Genomic DNA, 18,729 nt, shown 5'->3' on the forward strand with positions numbered 1-18,729 from the left:
TTAGGACTGTGGCTCGTGCAGCTGCAGTGCCTGCTTTGGGTACACGGTCCAGAACTCCCCAGAGACCCTGGCTGACGGTGGTGTTCCGGCTGGTTGAGAAAAATCAAAAGGTCCACTCCCACCGTCTATAATATCCCATGGAAAATGAGAAGGCTTACCGCAGCCTTCGCTCAGAGATTTGGAGACCCATGCAGCGCTGCAAGGATGAATGGTGGTCGAGGGTTGCTGAGGAGATGGAATCTGACACAGTCGCCCATGATCACAAATCTCTCTTTCCATCAAAAAAGTAACTTGCACCGCCACACATCACGCTCCTTCGGGTTAAGAAAGGTGATCCAAGCTCCAATCCACAGAAACAGGTTTGCAGGTTTGCTGAGCATGTTTGTGAAGTCTTGGGGGGAGGGGAAATCCCTCGGCCCAGAAAACGTCATGGAGCAAATTGGGGGTGACCCTGCTGAGGATGTGGTGCCTCAATTATTGGAAGTAGTTGTCACCCCCTGTGAGTGGCTGGATGAAGTACCGTCTGTTGGAAGTTAGGGAAGGCAATCCAAAGTCTTGAGACCAGGAAAATCGCTGGGCAGAGATGATTTCCCAAGTGAACTGCTGAGGGAAGGTGGTGTTTGTGTGTAGACCAGGACGTGCGGTCAGGGGAGGCAGAGCCTCACCTGCCATACTCCAATGAAATTAGCTGTTACGAAAAAAAAAATCTGATTTTTCCACTGATCTGTTATAAATGTCATTTCTGTACGATTCCAAACATGTTTTTAGTCAAAACCGCCAAATTTGCGGTGCTCTGCTGTAAATACAGGAAAAGACGAGAGGTGAGGCAGCGACGAGCTCAGCCTCCCCCTGATTGTGCAACCCCTCAGAAATTGGATGGAGCGCGGGCAATAAGCGCGTGCCTGTTACTATCTCAGTATGTCACCAATGCAATGTTTGTAGACCCCTTCATTTCATGTCCTCGCCTTCCATACTCCAGGTAACTTATTTCACGTATGTGTATAAAGATATTTAGTCCCGCTGGTCTCGTCATGAAACTGAAATGAAAAAGCACCAGGGGAGGCAGCTATCACATCTGCCTCACTGAGGGGGACGTGCCTAACACGCCCTCCTCAGTGAGGCCACGCCCCCCCCCCAGTGAGGCCACGCCCCCCTCTATGAATCTGGCTCTAACACGAGCCAGTGCCTCCCCAGCCATTGACCTCGCCGCACGTCACTGGTGTAGACTGCCCTATATGACATAACAGTCTGGACCACTGGATGGGTTCTGTAGGATTGGAAGGATCCCCTGGTGGTCCCCCTGTTTAAGAAGGGAGATTGCACAGACTGTAACAACTACATGTGCATATCCTTCCTCGGTGTGCTGGGAAAGGTCTTGGTAAGGATTATTCAATATCGCCGTGACAGGCACGCTGTGGAAAGGCTTGTGGAGCCCCAGATACCATATTTTCTGTCCGTCTGCTAAACCAGAGGTGTAGGGAATTCCCACAGCATCTATATCTCTATTATAGACTTGGTCAAGGCCTATTACACCAATATGCCTGGGCTCTGTGTTGTTCTTTGTGCTATTATAGTCTCTGAGTCTCAGCTCACAATCATTAAGGACCTACATGATGGTAGGCAAGCCCAGGTAAAACTACATGGGTGGGAGTCTGAGCCATTCCCTGTTCACCTTGGGGTGCAACAGGGTTGTCCTCTGGCTCCCACATTTTTTCGTATTTTGTAAAGACGTAAAGCCTTCGATGGCTGTACCGGAGGAATTTATATTGGTACAGATACAATGGGTGACTAATTGATGTCAGGGTGCGGTAAAGGGATGGCTCCCTATTGGTCAACCATGTTATGTATGCTGACGATCTGGTAATTGCTGCTCACTCACAGGAGGAATTGGAGGTGCTGCTACTGAACCTGGAGCGTGCCACGAAGCACCTGCCTGGGTATTTTGTATCATCGGGCACTCCACCGCCACAACTCCCAATTGGTGATGGGGCATTTGTGGAGAGAGTGGAGAGTTTTCCATACCTTGGCAGTGTGCTCATGACTGGCTCCAGTTTGACAGCAGAGGTCTCACTCCGAATCAGTCGAGCGGCATTTTCTTTTCATCGGCTGCGTAACACTATGGAAGCTACCTGGTCTGTCGCTCGACACGAAGCTTCGGGTCTTCTCGGCCATGATAATGCACTCCCTTTATGCTTGCGAAACGTGGACCCCCCTAATGGAACATCTTCGCCGGTCAGAAACATTTAGGCTGGCCTGCCTACGATCCATCATGGATTTAACCAGGCTTTCGTTCGACCGGATAGAGGGGTCTAAATGGTCGCGGCATGGGCTAGAAAAGAGATCGAATTATGTGGTACGAGGGGATATGGAGCTGAGTGGACTTGCCAATGACTCGAACGAGGTGTCAAACTCAGCCATTGTGGAGGAGGCTCGTGAAGGACGCTATTGGGCGATTGGAGGCAGTCGCCCTCCAGTAACAACGGAGGGCGGAGGAGCGCCGCTCACAACTATGAGCGGAGCGCCGGTGGCTAAACACAGCAAGTTGGCCCAGTAGGGGGCACAGGTGGTGCATCGGCCAGTCATTTCAGTCGGTCGACCCATGGCACCTGGGTCTATCCCGTGACCTGCCAGCGGGCGTTTGACATTTCACGTCGATTTTAACGTGCACATAGCCTGGCACAATCGCCGTGGTGACGTCACAGCCACTTCGTGGCGAATGGCGGTTGTTAGTGGTAGTTTGAGTGTTGTTCGTTGTGTTGGTGGTGCGGGTGTTGTTGAGGTAATGGACACGTAGTTCGTTAAACCATCCGATCCGTGGCTCCCTGTGGTACAGATACAATGGGAGGCTGGTCAATAATGCCTGAGTCATGAGGCTCACAATACACACAGACACGAGTAATGTATAGGTACACGTGGTATTAAGGTTATTAAACCTTGTTAAACACACGAGTGGGAATTTGTGCACTCTAGCTTGTAGTCCTGATCCGTAGCTGGATTACATTGTTTAGCCAATTGCTCTCCGTTGATTGCCTCCCCCACACCGGCGAGGGGGTGTGAGCAATGAAGAGGATGGGTGGCTCTGGTTCGAGGAGGAGCGTCATGTCGAGGACAGTATATAAAGGCGGTGCAGGGTCAGAGCTCTGGGCTGACTGTTGCACGAACAGCGGCGGCGTGAGATGTCTACCGGCTACTGCTGCTGCTGCTGCGGCTGGGGCGGGTATTATTTTAGTAGACAGTGAGCACACAGAGCTCTCGTCTGCTGGCCGCATTACTCCTGGGTGCGGTCAAGGGATGATGGTTCCCTACGGGTCAACCATGTCTGCTCATGATCTGGTAATCGTTGCTCAGTCTGAGAAGGAGTTGGGAGTATGGACGGTGCTAGGCGGCTGCTGGGGTTGGCCCGACACGACCAAATGTCCATTTTGGCTCCCGCAAGTCCACTGTGCTTAGCGGTCTGTCAGTGGTATGGTGCCCCCCCTTACCCTCACACAACAGCTCTACGAGAAGAGTTGGAGCCGGGCAGGAGGTGGACACTGCTGCCCAAATAGGCAGAGCCCTGCCATAAACCCCACCAAAACAAAGCACCTGCCGAGGTACCCAGTGTCCTCGATCACTTAATGTTCTCAACTTTCCATCAACAATTGGGTGCTTGTCGAGAGAGTGAAGAAGTTCCGTTACCTGAACAATGTTGTATTGACCAGCTGTGTGTTGCCAGCAGATGTTCTTTTTCCCAATCAGTCGAGCGGCACTATCTTTTCATCAGCTGTGTGGAAGTTGCTCCCAGTCTTCTGGACCACAGTTATGCCCTCCCTTCTCTTTGCTTGAGAAACGTCGACCCCTTTATATGAACATCTGGAACGGTTTTACAAATTCAGGCTGGCCTGCCAGCAATCCATCCTGGGTTTAACCAGACTGGATCGTGTGAGGAGCTCACAGATTCTTTCATCTGGACACTCCCATCGGCGAGCTCCTTCGGCAGGCGAGGCTATGTTGACTGGGTGATGTAGTCCGCATGCTCAGCCACAGCATGACCAAGCAGCTTTTGTTTGGCCGGATAGAGGTTGCTTAACGGACATGGCACGGGCTAGAGAAGAGATGGACTGATTTGGTACCGAAAGACGTGGCAGCAGAGTTGACTTGAAGATGACTGGCACCAGCAGGGTCAAGATCAGCCTCTGGGAGGAAGCTTGTGAAAGACGATACTGTGCAGTGCCAGGCTAGGTGCACTTTGAGGCTACAAGGCAGTGGGAGGTGGCCTCCAGTAACAACGGAGGACGGAGGAGCGACGCTGACAACGAGCAGAGCGCCGGACGGCTCGAATGAGCAAGTTGGCACAGGTGGAGCATCTTACCAGTCATCTCAGTCAGTCGTCCTAAAACACCGGGGTCTGTCCCTTGACCTGCCGACAGCGAGGCAAGTGAAGACATCACTGCCACTTAAGTGATGAATGACAGTGTGGGTTGTGTGAGAGTGGTGTGAGTGGCGTTGGTGGTGTGGATGGTTCTGGTGGTATTCAAATACTGCCGTGGGTATTCAAGGTGGTCATCCTATGAAGAGACTGGGCCCTGCCATGGGAGTGAGGATTGGACGTGGATTCGCCAGTGGGGCTGCTGAGAGAGTGAGAGCCGAGTGTGCCCACCCTCCTCCCCGCGCCCTCCTAGGGCCCGGGGTCAGTGTGTAGGGGTCACGGTCGCGCCCTTCTCACGCTCGACAATGGGTCAATGAAGGAGCGACCAGAGTGAGGCGTGAGATTGGCCAACGGCGGCTACGCTGACAGTGAACCCCGTGCCGAGTGACGCGCGTGCATTCGAGATGCTAGCGAGCTGTGGTGCCACGCTGCAGGTTGGATGGTTCACAGGGGGGTTGATGGGTCGGAGAGCGCTGGAGGCTCCTCCTCGAAGCTTGGTGCCGTTATCCCTCCCGGCTCCTCCACCTGCGCTCCGCCCCAGCCCCTGACGGGAGCCGGGCCAAAGGGACTGGGCTCGCGACCCTGGGAGCCGCCCCGCTCCTTATTAGGGCTCGGAGCCCCGCTCTCACGGGTAATTATAGCGCGCCAGGGTGACGCGCGGCGAGACGAGGCTAAACATGGAGCTGAGCGCGGAGTAGCTCCTCCTCCACCACTCCTCCCGCTCATCCCCCCCACCTCCTCCCGCTCATCTTCCTCTCCCTCCTCCCGCTCATCTTCCTGCTCCTCCCGTGTCTTCCCCTTGCTCCTCCCGTGTCTTCTGCTCCCGCTCATCTCCTCCTCCTCCTCCTCCCGCTCTTCGTTCTCCTGCTGCTCTTCCTCCTCCTCTCCTCCTTCAGTGCTCGACCGCAGCGGGGCGGGGTGAGGGGCCCTCTGCCCACGCGACGCTGTCATCAGCTGTGACGCCGAGCATGTGGCGTGTTAGTGATGATGATGTTATTGTTGATGTTTGTTGATGTCTGCAGAACTCCTGCACTGTTTCACGCAGGAAGCGGGTGCCACCACTGACCGCCAAACCCTATTTGAATCCACACCCTTCAACTCTGCAGGAACTAAGACTCGTGTCAAACAGAGACACGTGACACTTCACTTGGTTCAAGCACGCCTGGTTCTGCTGATGAAACGATGAATGTCGATACCGGTCCAGAGTGTGCTTGTATCGAACCGATGCTTGCTTTAATTGTGCAAAGCAAACTTGTATTTATGTAACGTGGAGAGACAAATGTGGTCAGCCAGGCGAATCGTCCGCTTGTTTATTGCGTCACGTGGCGGATTGGTAAACACGGCAGAGGCGCGGGGAGGGGGAGGGGCTTTGTCGTTCGCAGTGCGGTGAACAGTGCTGATAACGGGGCTGGTAATCCTGGTGACAGAGTAACGGGGATGTAATTCTGGTGACAGAGTAACGGGGATGTAACCCTGGTGACAGAGTAACGGGATTGGTAACAGAGTAACGGAGCTGGTGACAGTAACGGGGGTGGCAATCCTGGTGACCGAGTAACGGGGATGGTAATCCTGGTGGCAGAGTAACGGGGTGGTAATCCTGGTAACGGAGTAACGGGGATTTAATCCTGGTGACAGAGTAACGGGGTTGGTAATCCTGGTGGCAGAGTAACGGGGGTGGTAATCCCGGTGGCAGAGTAACGGGGTGGTAATCCTGGTGACAGAGTAACGGGGATGTAATCCTGGTGACAGAGTAACGATGCTGGTAATCCTGGTGACAGAGTAACGGGGTTGGTAATCCTGGTGGCAGAGTAACGGGGGTGGTAATCCTGGTGGCAGAGTAACGGGGGTGGTAATCCTGGTGACAGAGTAACGGGGATGGTGACAGAGTAACGGGGTGTAATCCTGGTAACATAGTAACGGGGATGGTAATCCTGGTGGCAGAGTAACGGGGTGGTAATCCTGGTAACGGAGTAACGGGGATGTAATCCTGGTGACAGAGTAACGGGGTTGGTAATCCTGGTGGCAGAGTAACGGGGGTGGTAATCCTGGTGGCAGAGTAACGGGGGTGGTAATCCTGGTGACAGAGTAACGGGGATGGTGACAGAGTAACGGGGTGTAATCCTGGTAACATAGTAACGGGGATGGTAATCCTGGTGGCAGAGTAACGGGGTGGTAATCCTGGTAACGGAGTAACGGGGATGTAATCCTGGTGACAGAGTAACGGGGTTGGTAATCCTGGTGGCAGAGTAACGGGGGTGGTAATCCTGGTGGCAGGGTAACGGGGTGGTAATCCTGGTAACGGAGTAACGGGGATGTAATCCTGGTGACAGAGTAACGATGCTGGTAATCCTGGTGACAGAGTAACGGGGTTGGTAATCCTGGTGGCAGAGTAACGGGGGTGGTAATCCTGGTGGCAGAGTAACGGGGGTGGTAATCCTGGTGACAGAGTAACGGGGATGGTGACAGAGTAACGGGGTGTAATCCTGGTAACATAGTAACGGAGATGTAATCCTGGCGACAGAGTAACGGGGTTGGTGACTGTCGCTCGCTATCCACCGGGCGGGGGAAGCCCCTCGCAGGGTTCCCTGTGACGTCACGCGGAGGCGGCGCGCGCGCCGTCGCGCTCCTTGTTTGGGCATCAAATACCAAACATGGGACTCGGCTTCTATAAATGGCAATGACCGCTTCACGCCGGCCGGAGCGCTCCGCCGCGTGAAGCGCAAATCCGATCGGCGCTCGGGCCAAACTCGCCGTGGCCTCGCAACAAGTTCCGCCGCTCGCGCCGGGGCCGTCGGGACTCTGCCCGGGGCTCTCGGCCGCGGCCTCGGGCCCCGGGAGCCGGCGGACGCGCGCGCACTACTTTCGCGGCGCGGCGTGACACGCGTGCTGCGCGTGTTTATGGGGCCGCGCGCGGCGGCCGCGTGCGACTCGGGGCCGGGAGACCGCGCCCCGCATGGAGGCACCCGTTTCGCGCTCCGCGCCTCGCATGGAGGGCCCCAATAGGGGGCCCGCGGCCGGCTCCGGCCTCTCCCTGCGGGGTCACTCCGACTGCAAGATGTCCGAGGGGGCCTCTGACGATAGCGACGACGACGACAGCCTCGGCAGCGGCGAGGCGGCGGCGGGGGCGGTGGCGATGGCCCAGGGGGGGGGTCCCGGCCGCGACGGCGTCTCCGGGGGAGGGGGGCCCTGCTTCCCCGGGCGCGACCCCATGGACCCGGGGCGCGGAGTGGCGCCCACGGGACTCAAGCCCGGCAAGAAGACGCGCGGCCGCGTCAAGATCAAGATGGAGTTCATTGACAACAAGCTGCGGCGGTACACCACGTTCAGCAAGCGCAAGACGGGCATCATGAAGAAGGTGAGGGGGGCGGCCGGGGGGACGCCGGGAGGAGAGGTGGGCCCCTGGGGGGGGGGGGGGGAGGTCACGGTCTTGAGATCTCGCTCGAGATCATCGGGGTCGTGAGCGGGTCCTGGTCACCTCGGGTCGGATCGGGCTGCGCGCGTTCGTGCGGTGGTGACGGTGGTGACGGTGGTGCGCGCGTGTGGTCGTGGTGCTGCTGATGGTGACGGTGATGCGCGCGTGTGGTCGTGGGGCTGATGATGATGATGGTGACGATGGTGCTGCTGCTGCCCCAATAGTCGGGTTGAAGGCAATAACGGGGTGTGTGGTGGAGGTGGTGGTGGAGGTGGTGGTGGTGGTGGAGGTGGTGGTGGTGCTGATGGACGACTGTGGTGCATGAGAGGGCTGGGGAGCGGTGGGGTAGCGGTCAGCGCTACGCCGCGCTACGAACCCGGCGAGCCGAGTTCGATTCCCGCTCACGGCCAACACCGGCGACGATTATCTGAGCCGGATCTGGGCCTCCCCTAGGTCGACTCGGCCTCAAATAAGTACATGGTGCGGTGTGTAAATATTGTCACTGGAGAGACAAAGGCGGTCGGGCGTGGTGCTGACCACCCTCCCCCCGTGTGCCATGCCGGCCTTAATAGGTGCTCGCTAACAGCACTTGCCCAAACAGACTTAAGCCTATACGGGGGATCTTTGCGTTGGAGTGCGTCGTTTGTCACTGCACCACCGCTCCGTTATAAGGAGCGGTGGCGCAGTGGTTAGGGCACTGCGCTACGAACCCAGCCACTGCAATTCGATTGCCGCTCACGGCCAACACCGGGGACGAATATCTGAACCTGTTCTGGACCTCGCCTAGGTTAACTCGGCCTTAAATTAGTACCTCGTAAGGTGTGTTAACATCAGCATTGGGGAGACAAAGGCGGCTGGGCATTGTAGCGGCCACCCACCTGACCGACCTTCATAGGTGCTCGCGAACAGCACTTGCCCCAACAGTCTGATCAATGATATATGGGTGATGTGTGTTAGTGTGTGCTAGTGTTAGTGTGGTGCTGTGTTAGTGTGTGCTAGTGTTGCTGTGTTAGTGTGTGCTCGTGTGTGCTAGTGTGAGTGTGTGCTAGTGTTGGTAGTGAGTGTGTGTGTTAGTGTTGGTAGTGAGTGTGTGTGTTAGTGTTGTTAGTGTGTGTGTTAGTGTTGTTAGTGTGTGTGTGTTAGTGTTGGTAGTGTGTGTGTGTTAGTGTTGTTAGCGTGTGTGTGTTAGTGTTGGTAGTGTGTGTGTGTTCGTGTAGTTAGTGTGTGGGTTAGTGTTGTTAGTGAGTGTGTGTTAGTATTGGTAGTGTGTGTGTGTGCTAGTGTTGGTAGTGTGTTAGTGTGTGCTCGTGTGTGCTAGTGTGAGTGTGTGCTAGTGTTGGTAGTGAGTGTGTGTGTTGGTGTTGTTAGTGTGTGTGTTAGTGTTGTTTGTGTGTGTGTGTTAGTGTTGGTAGTGAGTGTGTGTTAGTGTTGTTAGTGTGTGTTAGTGTTGTTAGTGTGTGTGTGTTAGTGTTGGTAGTGTGTGTGTGTTCGTGTTGTTAGTGAGTGTGTGTTAGTATTGGTAGTGTGTGTGTGCTAGTGTTGGTAGTGTGTGTTAGTGTGTTAGTGTTGTTAGTGTTGTTAGTGTGTTAGTGTTGTTAGTGTGTTAGTGTTGTTAGTGTTGTTAGTGTGTGTGTTAGTGTTGTTAGTGTGTGTGTGTGTTAGTGTTGTTAGTGTGTGTGTGTGTTAGTGTTGTTAGTGTGTGTGTGTGTTAGTGTTGTTGGTGTGTGTGTGTGTTAGTGTTGTTAGTGTGTTAGTGTTGTTAGTGTGTGTGTGTGTGTTAGTGTTGTTAGTGTGTGTGTGTGTTAGTGTTGTTAGTGTGTGTGTGTGTTAGTGTTGTTAGTGTGAGTGTGTGTTAGTGTTGTTACTGTGTGTGTGTTAGTGTGTGTGTGTGTTAGTGTTGGTTGTGTGTGTTAGTGTTGGTTGTGTGTGTTAGTGTTGGTTGTGTGTGTTAGTGTGAGTGTGTTAGTGTGTGTGTGTTAGTATTGGTAGTGTGTGTGTGTTAGTATTGGTAGTGTGTGTGTATTAGTGTTGGTAGTGTGTGTTTGTTAGTGTTGGTAGTGTGTGTGTGTTAGTGTTGGTAGTGTGTGTGTGTTAGTGTTGGTAGTGTGTGTGTGTTAGTGTTGGTAGTGTGTGTGTGTTAGTGTTGGTAGTGTGTGTGTGTTAGTGTTGGTAGTGTGTGTGCTAGTGTGTGCTAGTGTTGGTAGTGTGTGTGCTAGTGTGTGCTAGTGTGAGTGTGTGTGCTAGTGTGAGTGTGTGTGCTAGTGTGTGCTAGTGTGAGTGTGTGTGCTAGTGTGTGCTAGTGTTGGTAGTGTGTGTGCTAGTGTGTGCTAGTGTTGGTAGTGTGTGTGCTAGTGTGTGCTAGTGTTGGTAGTGTGTGTGCTAGTGTGTGCTAGTGTTGGTAGTGTGTGTGTGCTAGTGTTGGTAGTGAGTGTGTGCTAGTGTGTGCTAGTGTTGGTAGTGTGTGCTAGTGTTGGTAGTGTGTGTGCTAGTGTGTGCTAGTGTTGGTAGTGTGTGTGTGCTAGTGTGTGTGTGCTAGTGTTGGTAGTGTGTGCTAGTGTTGGTAGTGTGAGTGTGTTAGTGTGTAAGTATGTGTGTTAGTGTTGGTAGTGTGTGTTCGTGTGACACTTGAAGCGAAGTCTGCGTCGCACACGTGACACGTGACGCGCGTCCGCGAGAAACTGGAGACGCGGCGGTGAAAGTGGGACGGGGGTGGGGTGCACGAAGTGGGGGGGGGGGCACGAAGTGGGGGGGGCACGGTGGGGGGGAGTGGAGGGAAGGGTGGTGATGGCCGAGCTCTCTGTGTGTCACGAACCACGTGGCCGTCAGCCGCGGCTGTCTTAGCCGCATCACCCGCGTGTCAATCATCAGTCGCACCCCCCCCCCCCCACGTGTGTCGGTCACGTGATTAATCCCGTCCCTCACGTCTGTTAATCACCCACGATGGTCACACACCGATCAGCAGGTGGTCGCATCATTCATGTTCATTGAAACTATTTTATTTTGCCGGGGTGTAAGGGGCCCACTGAGCTATTGAACGCTTTTTTTTCAGAAGCGACCTGGCCACAGGATGATCTGTGCGTCGTTAACGATCCGTCAAAAAGAACACGAACACTCCAGACATCCGTCAATAACACTGCCGCCTTAAAGGGGGTGCGGGGGGTGGGGGTTGGAAACACAGTGTATGTCATCGATAACGTTTCGGGCAATGGCCCTTTTTCAACATACACGTGTCGTGCCTCCATCCTCGTGCTGCCCCCCCCCCCCCCGCAGGCGTACGAGCTGTCCACGCTGACCGGCACGCAGGTGATGCTGCTGGTGGCCAGCGAGACGGGCCACGTGTACACGTTTGCGACGCGCAAGCTGCAGCCGATGATCACGAGCGAGAGCGGCAAGGCGCTCATCCAGACGTGCCTCAACTCGCCCGACTCGCCGCCTCGGCCCACGGCGGCCGCCGCCACGGCACCTGACCCTGGCGCCGAGCAGAGGATGAGCGCCAGCGGGTTCGAGGAGACGGAGCTCAGCTACCAGATCGGGGAGCCGGACATCATGGAGGACAGCAAGGTGGGAGCGGTGGGTGTTGGGGGGTAGCGGGGGGGGAGAAGAGCGAGTGTGTGCGCGTGTGTGTGTGTGCGCGCGTGTGTGTGAGCGGTCGTGTCGCGATTAGCGCGCTGCGCTACAAACCCGGCCACCGAGTTCGATTCTCGCTCAGGGCCAACACCGGTGATTATCTGAATGGTCCTGGGCCCTCCCCTAGGTCGACTCAGCCTCAAATGAGTACCTGGTGCGGTGTGTAAACATTGCCACTAGGGAGACAAAGGCGGCCGGGCGTGGTGTTGGCCACCCACCCCCTCGTGTGTAGTGTCGGCCTTCATAGGCGCTCGCTAACAGCACTTGCCCCGATAGTTTGTTAAAGGCTCTACGAGGATTTTATTTATTTATTTAAATATTCAGAATCACAATGTTTATTTATCCTGGAGGAATCCGATGAGCCATGAAGCTAGTAGGGACGTGCCAGCGAGTTATATCTACAAACGACACGATACTTTTGTTTCCGAGACCAGGCTCACAGGCCCAAATCCTGACGTGGCCAGTAACAAACAGCACCATCCAAGTTGTAATAGACAAAGGAGTTAAGACGCTGCCTGACCTGAGCAAGGTTATTTGTGAGACGAGCTTGGGAGAGGAGACGCGGGAGGGAATTCTGAAGTAGAGCAGTGGCGGAGGGAAGAAGCAGAAAGAGGAGTGTTGGTGAGTGATTGGGTGAGTAAAGGAGTGGGTGAGTGATTGGGTGAGTAAGAGAGTGGGTGAGTGATTGGGTGAGTAAGGGAGTGGATGAGTGATTGGGTGAGTAAAGGAGTGGGTGAGTGATTGGGTGAGTAAGGGAGTGGGTGAGTGATTGGGTGAGTAAGGGAGTGGATGAGTGATTGGGTGAGTAAAGGAGTGGGTGAGTGATTGGGTGAGTAAGGGAGTGGGTGAGTGATTGGGTGAGTAAAGGAGTGGGTGAGTGATTGGGTGAGTAAGGGAGTGGGTGAGTGATTGGGTGAGTAAAGGAGTGGGTGAGTGATTGGGTGAGTAAAGGAGTGGGTGAGTTATTGGGTGAGTGATTGGGTGAGTAAGGGAGTGGATGAGTGATTGGGTGAGTAAAGGAGTGGGTGAGTGATTGGGTGAGTAAGGGAGTGGGTGAGTGATTGGGTGAGTAAGGGAGTGGGTGAGTGATTGGGTGAGTAGAGGAGTGGGTGAGTGATTGGGTGAGTAAGGGAGTGGGTGAGTGATTGGGTGAGTAAGGGAGTGGGTGAGTGATTGGGTGAGTAAGGGAGTGGGTGAGTGATTGGGTGAGTAAGGGAGTGAGTTGAGTGAATATATTTGCGTGACTCTGTGCTGGTTGAACACAGTATGGGCGGGACTAAAGAGTCAGTGTCTGGTAGACCGAGTTCTCAACGCGGGTGGAGAAATCGATGGGCGACGTTCACGCGAACCGTAAACCATGGCAGTAGCGAGAGGAGGGGGACACACAGGCGACCGATGAGCGAGTGACCGTCGTGAACCGGTGAGTGGTGGGCCATGAGTCGACCTCGATGCTGCTTTATGTCGAACTATCTCAAGTTTTGTGGCACAGGAAGATGCGGTCGTGGCACATGGGTCAGCCACGGAGCTGGTGGGGCCGCTGTAGGCAGCTGTGATTCAGTGTACAGGTGTGGTGGGGTGCAGGTGGTGAGATTCAGTGTACAGGTGTGGTGGGGTGCAGGTGAGGTTCACTGTACAGGTGTGGTGGGGTGCAGGTGAGGTTCACTGTACAGGTGTGGTGGGGTGCAGGTGAGGTTCACTGTACAGGTGTGGTGGGGTGCAGGTGAGGTTCACTGTACAGGTGTGGTGGGGTGCAGGGGAGATTAACTGTGCAGGTGTGGTGGGGTGCAGGGGAGATTCACTGTACAGGTGTGGTGGGGTGCAGGTGGGGGTCACTGTACAGGTGTGGTGGGGTGCAGGTGGGGGTCACTGTACAGGTGTGGTGGGGTGCAGGTGGGGGTCACTGTACAGGTGTGGTGGGGTGCAGGTGAGGTTCACTGTACAGGTGTGGTGGGGTGCAGGTGAGGTTCACTGTACAGGTGTGGTGGGGTGCAGGTGGGGGTCACTGTACAGGTGTGGTGGGGTGCAGGTGGGGGTCACTGTACAGGTGTGTTGGGGTGCAGATGGGGTTCAATGTACAGGTGTGGTGGGGTGCAGGTGAGATTAACTGTACAGGTGTGGTGGGGTGCAGGTGGTGAGATTCACTGTACAGGTGTGGTGGGATGCAGGTGAGGTTCACTGTACAGGTGTGGTGGGGTGCAGGTGGTGAGATTCACTGTACAGGTGTGGTGGGGTGCAGGTGAGGTTCACTGTACAGGTGTGGTGGGGTGCAGGTGAGATTAACTGTACAGGTGTGGTGGGGTGCAGGTGAGGTTCACTGTACAGGTGTGGTGGGGTGCAGGTGGGGTTCACTGTACAGGTGTGGTGGGGTGCAGGTGAGGTTCACTGTACAGGTGTGGTGGGGTGCAGGTGAGGTTCACTGTACAGGTGTGGTGGGGTGCAGGTGGTGAGATTCACTGTACAGGTGTGGTGGGGTGCAGGTGAGGTTCACTGTACAGGTGTGGTGGGGTGCAGGTGAGATTAACTGTACAGGTGTGGTGGGGTGCAGGTGAGGTTCACTGTACAGGTGTGGTGGGGTGCAGGTGGGGTTCACTGTACAGGTGTGGTGGGGTGCAGGTGAGGTTCACTGTACAGGTGTGGTGGGGTGCAGACAGTGATGGAAATGGGCCGGCATATGACGTACGCACCTCCATTCATCACGGTGAGCTATGCACGGTTTGAGCTAAGTTCCAAATCCGCACGGCACTTCCAGTTGAACCTACAGCCACACTGGTAGTTTACATGGGATGCTGCAAGATGCACGATGTTCCAAAATGTGATTCTAAATATCCACGTTCACCACTGGGTTACAGGTCATTAGGCAGCTGTGTGATGGGCAGCAGGGCAGCTGTGGGTCGCCGAGCGCACAGCGGTGTCCCTGTGAGCAGGCGCGCTTTACCTGCGCACCGCCACGAGCCGCCTCATTTACCTGCCTCGTTTACCGGCCTCCCCATCGCGCTGATCCCACTCGCGCACCGGGGAGGAGCGGAGTAGGCAGGCGGCTGGGAGGGAACTCAGGTGGGGGGCTTGGAGGGGGGGGGGGTGATGCGCAGGGAGTTGCCGGTGCCACGTGGTGTGCGCAGCGCGTGTGCGAGGATGATAACGCCACCATCGCAGCGCTGCTCTCGTGTTGTTGTTGTCGTCGTCGTAGTTGCTGTGGCCGCTGCTCTTGTTGCCGTTACGGTTTTGCGTCGAGCTCCAGTTCCTCGCAACCCCCAGCGCCCGCGCTGGGGGCTGCTGCTGTACGAAGTGAAACGGACCCCATCGGTTGTGCTGAATAAACGGGACGACAGGGGGGGTCTGGGCCCGCCCTCCGCGCCCGGCGCCCGTGCCCCCCTCCCCACGTTGGTCGCCGCCCGCGCGCTCCGCTATGGCATCTATTCCCTTTTTAGTCTCCGGCCATTTCGGGCCGGCGCATTCCTCTGCGCTGGCAGCTCCGCGGAGCAGCCCCCCCACCTTCCCCCTGCCCCTCACCACCCACCCACCTCCCCACTCTCCTCTCCCTCCTACCCTCTCCTGAGCTCCATCTCTTCTCTCTCTCTCTGCCTTCTAGCACCATCTCTGTATTCCTCTCCCACCATCACCCAGCTCGCATCCATCTCCCTCTCGCACCTCTTGTCTCTCTCTCCCAGCACCATCGCCCCTCTCTCCCTCCTACTGCCCATCTTGACCCCCCCACCCCCCGCGCTCCTGACCCCAGCTGCAGGGGATCTCCGGACACACCGGGGAGGTGACACCGGCTGAGACAGCTGAGTGCCATCAGGGGGACCTCCTCGACGACGCCAGCAGCCATGGGTTCACGCAGCGGGGACACTCATAGTGGGGGGCGGGGCGGGAGATTGACATATGGGATTTGTCTCACAATAGGGCTCCGTGACACTTACCCCAAGTCTGAACAGCAAATCCCCAGCACCACCACCACCACCCCTGACAGTGACCCCTGAACGTACGGACACCGCATCCTCACGCTGACGCCAAACCTCAAAACTACCAGCGCTGAACCCGAGCCACTCGGCTCCGGATTCTTTGTCGTGGCTCAGCTCTGGCTCGGTTTGGCTCTGGCTCTGGCTCGGCTCGGCTCTGGCTCAAGTGAGCTGGCTCACCGCCAAGCGCTTAATTTGAGCCAACTGAGCGTGGCTTCATCTCTACTCAGGATTTCGCTGAGCCCCAGTCCGAGTGGGGCCATGGCTGAGCCGCTCTGCTTCTTTGGCAGCAACCGAGCGACCAGAACCCGAGCTGAGCCAGGCCAAGAAACACGGCCCTGAGCCCGAAGCACAGCACGGAATCACAACCATCACGCTATGGACACCTAACACTGAGACTTAACTCTGACCACGTGACGATGAACACAGAGATGTTAACCACCTCGCCTGGTATACAGGTGGTCGTGGGTTCGATCCCGACCCTGACGCCTGCTGTATATTTGGTATTTGTATGTTTTCTCCGTGGTCGCGTGGATTTTTATCCGGGTCCTCCGGTTTTTCTCTCCACATTTAGAAACATGCGTTTAGATATTTGGCTGCTATACGTCGTTTCTGAAAAAGAGCTATATAGTTCAGTGGGATTTACCTGGTACAATAAAAAATAGTGTAATAGTTTAGTTGTTAACCATACTATGAACTGTTAATCCTCATACATAGCCCTCCGATTAGCACAGTTGGCTACGTACGGTGGGGAAGAAGTTCAACACACTTATAACCCGAGCACTGAACTCTCACCACAACCCTGGGAAACACTGAACCCTCAGAGAGCCCTACGGCTGAACCCTACCGCTAAACCCCTACCGCTAAACCCCTACCGCTAAACCCCCACCGCTAAACCCCACCGCTAAACCCCTACCGCTAAACCCCTACCGCTAAACCCCTACCGCTAAACCCCTACCGCTAAACCCCTACCGCTAAACCCCTACCGCTAAACCCCTACCGCTAAATCCCTACCGCTAAACTCCTACCGCTCAACCCCTACCGCAAAAACCCCTACCGCTAAACCCCTACCGCTAAACCCCTACCGCTAAACCCCTACCCCTAAACCCCACCGCTAAATCCCTACCTCTAAACCCCTACCGCTAAACCCCACCGTTAAACCCCTACCTCTAAACCCCTACCGCTAAACCCCCACCGCTAAACCCCTACCGCTAAACCCCTACCTCTAAACCCCTACCGCTAAACCCCTACCGCTAAACCCCTACCGCTAAACCCCTACCTCTAAACCCCCACCGCTAAACCCCTACCTCTAAACCCCTACCGCTAAACCCCTACCGCTAAACCCCTACTGCTAAACCCCTACCGCTAAACCCCTACCTCTAAACCCCCACCGCTAAACCCCTACCTCTAAACCCCTACCGCTAAACCCCTACCGCTAAACCCCTACCGCTAAACCCCTACCGCTAAACCCCTACCTCTAAACCCCCACCGCTAAACCCCTACCTCTAAACCCCCACCGCTAAACCCCTACCTCTAAACCCCTACCTCTAAACCCCCACCGCTAAACCCCTACCGCTAAACCCCTACCTCTAAACCCCTACCGCTAAACCCCTACCGCTAAACCCCTACCGCTAAACCCCTACCGCTAAACCCCTACCGCTAAACCCCTACCGCTAAACCCCTACCTCTAAACCCCCACCGCTAAACCCCTACCTCTAAACCCCCACCGCTAAACCCCTACCTCTAAACCCCTACCTCTAAACCCCCACCGCTAAACCCCTACCGCTAAACCCCTACCTCTAAACCCCTACTGCTAAACCCCCACCGCTAAACCCCCACCGTTAAACCCCTACCGCTAAACCCCTACCGCTAAACCCCTACCGCTAAACCCCTACCGCTAAACCCCTACTGCTAAACCCCTACCGCTAAACCCCTACCGCTAAACCCCTACCGCTAAACCCCTACTGCTAAACCCCTACCGCTAAACCCCTACCGCTAAACCCCTACCGCTAAACCCCTACCGCTAAACCCCTACTGCTAAACCCCTACCGCTAAACCCCTACTGCTAAACCCCTACCGCTAAACCCCTACCTCTAAACCCCTACCGCTAAACCCCTACCGCTAAACCCCTACCGCTAAACCCCTACCGCTAAACCCCTACCACTGAGAGTGAGTGTGTGTGTTGAGAGAGTGAGTGAGTGTGTGTTGAGAGAGTGAGTGTGTGTGTGTTAAGAGAGTGAGTGAGTGTGTGTGTGTTGAGAGAGTGAGTGAGTGTGTGTGTTGAGAGAGTGAGTGTGTGTGTGTGTTGAGAGAGTGAGTGAGTGTGTGTGTGTTGAGAGAGTGAGTGAGTGTGTGTGTTGAGAGAGTGAGTGAGTGTGTGTGTTGAGAGAGTGAGTGTGTGTGTGTGTTGAGAGAGTGAGTGAGTGTGTGTGTTGAGAGAGTGAGTGTGTGTGTGTGTTGAGAGAGTGAGTGAGTGTGTGTGTGTTGAGAGAGTGAGTGAGTGTGTGTGTTGAGAGAGTGAGTGAGTGTGTGTGTTGAGAGAGTGAGTGTGTGTGTGTTGCGAGAGTGAGTGTGTGTGTGTTGAGAGAGTGAGTGTGTGTGTTGAGAGAGTGAGTGAGTGTGTGTGTTGAGAGAGTGAGTGAGTGTGTGTTGCGAGAGTGTGTGTGTGTGTTGAGAGAGTGAGTGAGTGTGTGTTGCGAGAGTGTGTGTGTGTGTTGAGAGAGTGAGTGTGTGTGTGTGTGTGTGTGTTGAGAGAGTGAGTGAGTGTGTGTGTGTGTGTGTTGAGAGAGTGAGTGAGTGTGTGTGTGTTGAGAGAGTGAGTGAGTGTGTGTTGCGAGAGTGTGTGTGTGTGTTGAGAGAGTGAGTGAGTGTGTGTTGCGAGAGTGTGTGTGTGTGTTGAGAGAGTGAGTGTGTGTGTGTTGCGAGAGTGTGTGTGTGTGTTGAGAGAGTGAGTGTGTGTGTGTTGAGAGAGTGTGTGTGTGTGTGTTGAGAGAGTGAGTGTGTGTGTGTTGAGAGAGTGAGTGTGTGTGTGTGTGTTGAAAGAGTGAGTGTGTGTGTGTTGAGAGAGTGAGTGTGTGTGTGTGTGTTGAAAGAGTGAGTGTGTGTGTGTTGAGAGAGTGAGTGTGTGTGTGTGTGTTGAAAGAGTGAGTGTGTGTGTGTGTTGAGAGAGTGAGTGTGTGTGTGTTGAGAGAGTGAGTGTGTGTGTGTGTGTTGAGAGAGTGAGTGTGTGTGTGTTAAGAGAGTGAGTGTGTGTGTGTGTGTTGAGAGAGTGAGTGTGTGTGTGTTGAGAGAGTGAGTGTGTGTTGTGAGAGTGAGTGTGTGTG

At 55.1% G+C, this 18,729-nt stretch overlaps 1 protein-coding gene across 2 annotated transcripts in view; it reads left to right on the forward strand.

Annotated features, from left to right (window-relative positions):
• The first annotated feature begins 7,138 nt into the window (after positions 1-7,138).
• LOC144944082 (serum response factor-like) overlaps positions 7,139-18,729 on the forward strand; it is a 28,782-nt gene continuing 17,191 nt past the window's right edge. Inside the window, exons 1-2 of one of the 2 annotated variants that reach the window (XM_078872146.1) lie at positions 7,139-7,763; positions 11,091-11,381. In XM_078872146.1, coding sequence (XP_078728272.1) covers positions 7,362-7,763; positions 11,091-11,381 — 693 coding nt within the window. In that variant the 5' untranslated portion in view covers positions 7,139-7,361. The remainder of the gene's footprint in view (positions 7,764-11,090; positions 11,382-18,729) is intronic. The other variant, XM_078872147.1, reaches the window with a different exon arrangement.

Source organism: Lampetra fluviatilis, chromosome 33 (assembly GCF_964198595.1).
Source record: "Lampetra fluviatilis chromosome 33, kcLamFluv1.1, whole genome shotgun sequence".
Classification (NCBI taxonomy): Eukaryota; Metazoa; Chordata; class Hyperoartia; order Petromyzontiformes; family Petromyzontidae; genus Lampetra; species Lampetra fluviatilis.